Source organism: Haemaphysalis longicornis, unplaced genomic scaffold (assembly GCF_048455015.1).
Source record: "Haemaphysalis longicornis isolate Haplotype H1 unplaced genomic scaffold, Haemaphysalis longicornis Haplotype H1 scaffold_7, whole genome shotgun sequence".
Classification (NCBI taxonomy): Eukaryota; Metazoa; Arthropoda; class Arachnida; order Ixodida; family Ixodidae; genus Haemaphysalis; species Haemaphysalis longicornis.
Window position 1 is genome coordinate 84565348 of NW_027526422.1, and position 9735 is coordinate 84575082.

The 9735-nt window shown below is 49.3% G+C and overlaps 1 protein-coding gene across 1 annotated transcript; it reads right to left on the reverse strand.

Moving 5' to 3' along the window:
- Window positions 1-204: 204 nt before the first annotated feature.
- LOC144144557 (uncharacterized) lies at window positions 205-1763 on the reverse strand. The gene is made up of 2 exons (XM_077676067.1): window positions 1264-1763; window positions 205-701 (listed from the first exon to the last, which is right to left on the reverse strand). Exons 1-2 carry the CDS (start codon window positions 1597-1599, stop codon window positions 315-317), a joined length of 723 nt encoding a protein of 240 aa, XP_077532193.1. The 5' UTR covers window positions 1600-1763; the 3' UTR covers window positions 205-314.
- Window positions 1764-9735: the final 7972 nt, after the last annotated feature.

Below are 9735 nucleotides of genomic sequence, written 5' to 3' on the forward strand. Positions count from 1 at the left end.
GCACTGAACCTTCGTTCATTAACCACCCTTTAATTAAGTTAATCAACCAACCGCGTCAAGCGGCAGCGGTGAAAAAAAGTGCCAAACGAAAGCACCGCTGCGTAGTGCAAACTCATGCCGCGTTGCGATTCTAACGCAGCTGCGGTAAAACCGTGTTTACTACTCACCGCATGCAACGGCAGGCTATAGAAACAGGGACGAGGGTTCTTGACGACGAATTTATTCGCACTTGACTAGCAGTTATTCACATACACACCATAAATGAACAATACGCACAAGCTACGCAGGATGTTATTTACAGAGAGTTCGTCGGCTCAGCCGAGCACGTTGAGGATAGACAGAAACGTGGAGAATTTCGAAGCGCAGTCCGGGAAGGCGCTGCTGCACACGGGCAGCCATCCGTGCTTGCCAATGGCCGCGGCGCGCCAGACGCTGTGCGCCGGGCTGCCAGCGGGCGCGCGAGAAAGTCCCTTGAAGATGTCGCCCAGCGTGGTGCCGATGAAGCTGTGCGCGCCCCGGCGGGCGACCACCTCGCACACGAACTTGGACACGCACGTGTTCGAGTCGAGCAACCCCAGCGTGCGGAAGATGGCGTTGTCGAACTGGCCGCCTAGGCTTGCGTCGACGCCGCCGCCAAGACTGCCGCCGTGGTGATGGAAATGGTGGCCGTGGTGGTGATGGAAGTGCCGCCTGGCGCGTGCCTGCGAGCAGCAACGAAACGTAAGCGCGAGCTACAGTCGGGTTAGTTTAAATTCACGGAGGACAATTTGCACACACTACACGGGGAGAACATACATACAGAAAAAGACCAAAAGGCAGCATGGTACAGCGACCTCGTGTTAGCTTGGATGCCAACGGAAACGGCGCAAGGCTGAAACGTCACACTCACAAAGCACGCCACGGAGGCTGCACTAGGAAGACTGTATATGTTAGACAAGAAAACATTAGAATACCTAGCTCACACTGCCTGAATTGGTCATGCCGCATGCATTCAGGCAACACGCACGTTCATGGCTATGAACAAAGGCGACTTGCCTTGATAGACGAATGCGCGAAACAACGAGTAAATGAGCATTCAGGCCCTTTTCAGCCACAACGAAGACCTCTTGCTGTACGCGTAAGCAGTGCAGCAGTCCCGTTCATGGTTTTTTGGCACACGTCAACGTTTAAGGCTTCCATGCTGCGTGAAACGACAAGTCAAAACAGGGAGAAAAAAAGGCGGGAAATCGAAGGACTGCGAACTAGGTGTGCCGAACGACTTACCAGACGAGAGGGCTGACGCACATCACTGCCGCCTCTTTGGCTGGCAACGACGACGGAAGCTGCGGCGCCGTCGACAGCGTTTTCGGCGAATGGCCGAAGCGAGAGGGGTGCAGCATCTTGGCGGCGGACATTCCCGGCCGGCGTGGCATTCCGGGCAAATTCTCGGTTGTCAGCGGCAGTTGGGGACGAAGAGTTAAACACAGGATTGTTGCTTCCGAGGGTGCTGGCCCGCGCGCTTGTCGACGTAGCTGTCGGTGGTGTGAAGGCGGAGCCGAGGCGAGAAAAGACCAGCAGGAACGCCGCGATGCAACAGCAGGCCGACGGCAGCGGAACCATATCGCCAGCAGCAGCAGCAGCACCGACGATGACGACGACCTCGCGCTTGGCTACCACTGTCTTCTCCGACCGATCACGTGGCACGGGTGCGTCTCGAGCGAAGGGAGCGACTGAACTGCTGGCCTTCCGCTGTCGGGGCTGACGAGGGTGCAAAAGGTGCCAGAGGGTGAACGAGAGTGTCTGCAGGGGTGGGGGGGGGGGGGGGGGGGGGAGCGGCAGGGGAGGTTGCCGGGCTCATCTGGAAGTACTTCTGGAAGAAGAAACAGCCCCAACAAATGGGAGGAAGATACGATAAGGTGAAATGAACTTCAAAAAAAAAAAAAAAAAAAAGACACCCAAGAAATAGTTTCCTATAGTTGATCCCAGCCGGGTATTTGTAACTGGAAGCGGGAAGCGTGCGGGGCTCCCCTGTCCCTCCTTATTCCCCTGCGCGAAGTCTGGGCCGCAGTGATTCCCAGAAAAGGGCGTGTATTGCTACTTCTTGGACAAATTTGGGAGGTCTTATCAGCACAAGGTATATGCGGTTGCATTGGTCACGCTCCCTCTCTCACCCCCTGCCCCCCTCACATCCTCGCCCTTTTATCGACCTGCGTGCAGCTGGTGCAGCCTTCGTGCCCCCATGGCCAAGTGATAGCGACCTTTCCAAAGCGTTCAGCAGAACGTTCCGTCTTGTACTGCGTTTGCCATCCTACTAGGCCGAGGACGCTCTGGAAGACCGGAAATGAATCACTCGGTTTCTTCCTCGCGGAGCCTGGCTCTTTGAGGGCGAAAAGAAACGCTGCCATCGCGGGCGGCAAGAGAAAGCGCACTAGCAAAGCCGGGCCGACATTGAACGTTCGGTCGACGTTGGCGACCTTCGGAACAAGAACGACCCTTTGTCGTCAAGTTCAAGACTGCGTGTCAAGAACGACGAGCAGCATCGCACCAATTAATTTTAGCCTGTCGTTAACCTCGGAAGAGCTGCTGCTGTGTGGTTGGGGCTAATGATCAAGTCTACGCTCTTGCGATGGACGTCCATTGGCGAGACTATTTAGAAGTGTTGATGATGAGCTGTTCCCGATGGGTTTTTTTTTGTTTGTTTCTGATGTGCTTGGATATAGTCTAATATCGTTCGGCTCTTAGTTTAGCTAAGTCCAAATGCTGTTTTGCCTTCAAGGGCGGGCGTCAGAACCTGATGCAAGGATTTTAGGAAAAAAGGACGGGGGAGGGAGTCTCCTGCTAGCCTTGGTTATAGTACAAAACAAAACTCCTCGCGAACCGTACTTATTTCAGTCATTTGGTAGCTGAAGTCTTGCGAATAAACGGAAGGTAACTCACAAGTCTATCCTGCTTAATGTACTGAACTAAAGGACGTAGGCGAGATAGTCGGTATGCGATTTATAAAACTTCAACAGCGTGTTCGACGTGACGGATAAAAGAAAGGGAGCAGAAATGTGCGCTGCCAAGCGCCGATTGAAGTGTTTATTTAAAACCAAAGTGCATGGGAAGAACTTCCGGTTGAGCGCATGCACTCCATCAGTGGACCGCCTTTAAAAATACGTAGTATACCAGGACTCGTAAGGTCCATCTTGTGAAATCTTACGTACCGTCGCCGCTCATCTTCGTTTTTGTTTATTGTTCTTGATAACTTTTTCTATGTACCTTCTTATTTTAAAATAAATTGTTCATTTAGGAGCCAGCGTCCCTTTTTGTGTCTCCTCCTTTTCTTCGTTCAGTCAAAAGCGCTGCTCCAGTTTTATAGGTATTGAACAAGCTTGCTTTACAGTAAATCTACCTGTTTAACGGGAATAAAGCCACCGGAACTAGGGTTGCCACCTTCCTCCCAAAAGAAAACCGGCCCTCCGGGAAAGGGAGGGAGGGGGGGGGGGTATACAGAAGGTTGAATTTGTGTTAAAACACCAGGTTTTTTTTTTGCCATGCAATGCCGGTTATTGTAGCGCTTTCCTAGTGGGAAATCAACATAAAATTTGCGCAGAAAGTGCTTAAGAGTGTCTAAAAAGGAAACCTAAATGTGATTTTCTGGAAACACGTGACATATTTTCTTTGCTCACGTGTCTTCGCGCAGCTTGTCGGCACATATTTATTCTCGTAGTCGTTGAATTGACGCTTATAAAACGCCAAAACGATCATAATCGTCGCATGATTGCCAAAAAAAAACACCGGCCAATGACGGCCGGTTTTAGGTATGGACCGGCAACCGGCCCGCTGTAAAAAACCGGTCTGGCCGGTCAAAAACCGGCCAGGTGGCAACCCTAACCGGAACAAAAGGGGATTTTATAGAAACAATTCTGTGTCATGCCCTTCCGTACACCGTGGGAAGCCTGTCGCAATATGTACCTTCAAACCATCGTGCTATCTATAGGTATTTTGATGGGCAAAAAGTTTGTGGAATAATCATGCCTTCAAAAACGTTTCGTATTCATTCCCATAGGTTCCACTGCGAGTTCAGCCGTAGTCGAGGTTGCGTTTTGATTCTATAATTGTTTGCGCAAACTGCGTTACAGTTAACACACTGAACGTATACAAACTTTGCGTGGAGTCCGTCGGGGCGAAGTGAAGGTCTGGTACCGTGGATACGATTTTTCACGCTGTTTCGTAACTTACTGATATGCGATAATCTTGTGCTTAGTCCACAAGAAGAAACAAACAACAGGTACTATTTTTGTGCGCATAAAAACAATGAAGGTTGTTCAGCAATTCATTTGAACTTCCTTGAAGGCTTTCATTTACCAAAACGTCCGTATATAATTTGTAGAAATGACTTCTCTATTATGCTTCATTGAAGGTACAATATAGCCCTGTTAGACGCTGCGCTAATTAGCGTGCAAGACATAGGTACCTTTTCTGGATGTAACTTAAACTATTTCCATCCCTTCATTTCGCAGGTTTGTTAACGCCTAGCTAACCTGTATCGGCTGCTTGTAGATATAGGGAGATTGCAAGCTTCAAAAAGGAGTGCTATTCGTGTACGAAAGCTCAGCAAATATTATTGGTGGCAGTACCTTTTCAAATGCGGCCATGTTGAGAATGAAGAATATCCCGGTCAGTACGTCACCCTGGAGCACACAGCTTTCTTTTTTTTTCGTATATATGCTTCATGTCGTACGGCCTATACATATGTGGGATACCCGGAATGTGCGTGTTGACAGATGGAGGTCACACCGCGGGTGATGTATTGCCGAGCGGTGCCGTTCATTACTTCTGAGTCAAAAGATGAAGATATGCAATCACAATCGTGTTGCTTGTGTACAAAGCAGTCCTTCACATGGGATTAGGAAGGTACAAGTTGGTCGCTTGGGAATTGAACTGAACGCTGCCTTGTAGCTGTTCAACATTTCGCTACATGGGCGTAAGTACGCAATTCCCGTATTATTATTTTTGAAGAGCTTGCTGAGGCAAATGGTCAAGGTGATCTATTCATCTTGTGTGGATATGAGCAGCATATTTTTAATGATTTGATTTAGATCGAATTATAACTGCCCATTTTGAACATCCGAATTCTTATGAAGTGTTCCTGCTTGCGGACGAAATTAGCCGCCATGTTGATCGTTTAAATTCTTTTATTTTTATTATTACCCCCTTTCCGGCAGTCCTTGTCTGCAGCAACAAGAGAAAGTATGCGTAACCCAAGGTCATGTTACTTTTTTTCCCTAGGAAGTAGGTTACTGATCGTTGTGAAACAATGACATTCTCTGAGTGACTCTAGCCATTTGTCGATATCCCTGAACAGTTTAGAACCTTTTTCTCTGTCTTCAGTGACCCTTGAACGTGACTTTCGCGCTAAAATCAAACGCATGAGTTACCGGACTTTAGTCTGAGGACCCGCGTGGCGGAAATTTTCGCGGAAAAGCTATTTATCCACGTCTGTCACGGAGCGGTTATCCCTTGTACGCTGATTGTCTACTTCTTACCCGGTGTGCTTTTGTTTGTGCTCGCACTTGCGTTAAGCCAATGTGAGGAATCAGCATGAAGGTGAACACCTGCAACTTAAAGTGTAACAGCTTCAAATGTTAGTGATGCAGCTACTGCAGTTGTGGCGGACCACGCAAAGAAAACTGGCGTCTTCGCAGAAATACGCGCAGTGCGCAACCGGAAGGCGAGGGATTGGCTAATAGTAGATAGGTGGTGCACGTCAACTGCGCTAAATTCCAGCCATATATATATATATATAATACTGCGAGCTTTGTATTGTTTGATGGATTCTACGTCAGCACAGGACTGTTCTCAGAAGACCAGCTGGGATGACCTAAGCGCCGTCAAGTCATGCCGGGGTCGCCGAAAGGCCAGCGCGAATAAGTCGTTTCTTGGCAAATTCCGTCGCTTCCCCCTCTCGCATCGTTTGTCCCCCAGCGAGAAAAGCACGCACTCACAAAAAGCCAGAAACGAGGCGAAGGGCGCCGATGTCGTATACAGCGGGGGCGCAGCGAGCATACACCACGTGCATATAGAGACAGTACTCGTACGCCGCCGCACTAAAAGCCAAGCGGGCGTCTCGTGTTACCGCGTTCGCCGTTCGTTCCGGCGGCCGGGCTCGCTTGATCAATCACGGTTAATCTACGCGGACGTCGGCGTATCGGAGGTTCTATAAACAAGTCGGTGCTTTATGGGGGCCCCGGCAGCAAAGCGATTAGCCGTACCCTCTTCTTGTTCTTCTATAGCGGCTTCCTTATCGACGCCCGGCGTGCCGTGTACCTGGAGGCCCCGTCGTCTTCTTCCAGGGAAGCGCGAGACTTTCACCCGCGCAGGCCTTCACCCCGGGGCTTGGTAATGGTCACCTTGACCGACTTGCGCCCGCACTGCCGGCGACGAGCCTCTTGCACCTCGCCGGGGTCGGCCCGCTCTCGTACGGGGTCCGCCGTGCGTCCCAGAGCGCGGCGTGGCGTCACACATCGGCCTGGCCGAAAAAGAAACCGCGGCGTGAACCGTACGTGATTTTCTGCGCGCTGTGTTCGTGGCGGAAATGATCACTGAGGGCTGAGTTCTCGGGAAAGACGGAGATCCATTATTGGATCTTGAGGATTCTCCTTCGTGAACTTGAGGCCCGGCCCAATGCGAACGCCTTGTTCCGGCGTTTCTCTCACCTGCCTCGCACACCGCGCTAGCCGCGCTTAGCGCTCAAACCGTCTCAGTGGTCATGTTTGCTCGCTTTAGCGGCGGCATTGGCTGCCTGTCGCTCCTTTCGTGGCCCAACACTATCGGCATTTCGTTGCGGTCATTCTTGAATTCTTTTCTCTTTTGCTGCTCACACGGCCTGCATGCTCGTGGCGGGAGTCACAAGACCCGCGTCGTGGCAGAGGAAGCTGGCGAGCCGCGCTTCGGCTTGCCGTCTCCAAGGCAGCGTGGAAGGCCCTCCATTCCGCTTTCTCCATCTTGTCGTGCGGTGCTCTTCTATACCTCGGGTGACGTGAAAATGAACACAGCGCCACGAAAATTTTGCCAACAAGGGCCGTCTATTATTCACGCAATAAACAAAGAAAGGAGAACGGCCTTTACGATGCGATAGCATGAAAACCAGCCGCAGGGAACGTTCATTTTGTCTTTTCTATTAAAAACGAGTAGTGCCTTTTTTCTCTTGCCGGTGACGGAAAATCTTCAGGCTAACTTCAACAATGAGTTAGCTGCATAACTAAGGCGAACTTGAGTCAGAACTTGATTCTGGCGTCTGTGCCGTTTACGAAAAAAAAAAAATATTGTTTCGACTAATGAACACGGTACGTCGAAATTAAACAAACAATATTTCTAGGCAAATCTCTGTAACAAGCAATGTACGCAAACGTAATGAATGAACTGGGGTTTGATTACTTTTATACAAAAGTGTTGCTCATACGAAGTTGTCATGTGGGGTGCTGCCGCCTTTAACACTTAAAATATATCGGCGACGTCATATTGGCGTAGTTCTTATGTGCTTCCGAGGAAAGACCAGCAGCTGGTGTCTTCTATTCTAATTACCACGGTTAATTTTGGTAGTGATCGTGCCAAGCAACAAATAGCAGTGAATTCGAGGAGCTCACTTAGTAACCATTGTTGTGCACGTTTGAAAAACCACAGGGTACCTCAGAAAACTTTCCTGGTCACTTAAGTCTGCTTACGTGCTTTGTAGGCAAAGCCTTGCGTACTATTGGGACAGGTGCCTCTTATCTATAGTCCACCTGTCGACGCAGCAGCCACGCTATTTTACCGCTCGTAATCCATCCAATTCCATGTTAACCCACAATCCACTTTAATCCACATTTATTCACCTTTACTCATTTTAAGTGATATTGATCCGCATTAATTCCCTCCTAATCCGTGTTTCTAATTATTAGTATCAATCACTAATCTATCATCTCTTGTACACGACTTTTATACTTTGGTTCGCTTCTGGCCTTCCTAAGGTTCTTGTACCGTACGAGTCGATGTCGGGGTCATTCGAGGTCAACTCTCAATGAGACACATAATGCCTGAATAAATACAACTCCCGCCCACTGTTTCAGAAAGGGCTCAGTAAACGTGCTCGCTGGGAAGAGGCTTTGCTGCGCAGACTTCGCGTTGGAGTGGCTGTTTCACCTGCTTTGAACCGGACGCGGCCACCACGCTACCATGCCCCGTTCGATGACACCCGCCCCTTCTGCACAGATCCTGCCGAACGAGCTGATGCGGATCATCTAATATGGGCGTCCTTCACCGGACTCAGCTAGAAGTCGACACCTTAGAGGCACAGGCCTCCACACTGGAAGGCCCCCCAACCTCCAGCGAAGGCTCTGGGGAACCCCACCACCTCCTTGCCTTCCTCAGAGAGACGGGTGCCAATCTCTATCTGTAAATCGGTTATTTTTATACCAACGGGCTTTATATTGCAAAAAAAAAAAAAGGCCGAGAGTTAAGACGCCTCACTCTTAAAAAAAAGGTCGGCGCATTCACTAATGGAATACTAACAGGTTACTTGTCCCAGTATACACTAGGTACTTAGTAACTGGAGGTAGTAAATGTATCACTTGTCAGAATTACTAACCGAAGCAGGCAGTAAGCACCACTACCCCAACTAGTAAAGTCCCAGCAATAGCACTTTTCTGAGCTACATGCGTTTACTAACTGGCCATGCACAACCTAGTCATAAGCACGACCTAAATCTAGTCCTACCACTTCCTACACTCAGTTAATTTACTAACCATGCAGTTGTTAGTGCCAGAGCCTACGTACAAAACTGCGGGGTAGTAAGGTTCGTAAGGAGCTAGTAGATACGGCCGTTACTACCTTTTTACGACCTTTTTTATTAAGAGTGTTATGTGCAGGTGTGGGGGGACTGGAACACCGTCGAATTTGTCATGAGTGGGATGCATCTATGCTCTGTTCTATCCAGGCGCGTCAACGATGACACGTTCTCGTCTTCTTGTTTAAGAGTACGCATAGTTCTTAATCTGACCAGAAATAAAGTATCTCTCTCTCTCTCTCTCTCTCTCTCTCTCTCTCTCTCTCTCTCTCTCTCTCTCTCTCTCTCTCTCTCTCGCCGCAAGCCAGAGATAGCGCTTCGGATGCACGGACAGACGCGCATACACGCTCTGTGCGACACTATAATTCCCAGCAGTATCTACCAAATAATTCAGCTCTACGGCCAACACGACCACGAAGAAAGTAACAACAACAACGACAAAGAACATTGGCCGCGTATCTGCTCACTTCGCTGCAAAGGTTTCTCTCCTCTCCCCCGCCCACCTCTCGCGCTCTTCCTGCCGTCTTCCTCCTCTCACAAAGCACAGGGGGGGTTTGCCCAAGTCAATTCAATTTTCCCGCGTTCCACTGCTCGCGAGCCATCTATTGGAACGTTTCGTTACTTTTGTGCTTGGAATTCCGGCGGGAGATCTATGCTCGGGCGCGAGCTCTTTTTGTACGTTGCGGGAAAAATATTGTTTTGACAGCGCACTTTTTATTTTCTACCGCAAATATCAAGCGCACATCTATTTTCAATACATACAAGTTACGTGTATTGATGTTTTTGCCTCCAATATGCCTAATGTTTTCCTTTTGGTAAACAATGTTCAGCAAGTAACAACTGTGGTACCGGATCTAGTGGTTTGGAAAGGTTTTGCCTATATAAACTTCTCGTTTCAGCATTATTTTATCTTTTGGCAGGGTGGCTGACTCAAGGGACAGACAGAC

Excerpts from the sequence above, each read along its gene's own strand:
- LOC144144557 (XM_077676067.1), bottom strand. The coding sequence starts at position 1,599 with ATGGTTCCGCTGCCGTCGGCCTGCTGTTGCATCGCGGCGTTCCTGCTG. Across the intron at positions 702-1,263 it reads TGCGTCAGCCCTCTCGTCTG|GCACGCGCCAGGCGGCACTT; the intron begins GTAAGTCGTTCG and ends TGCTGCTCGCAG.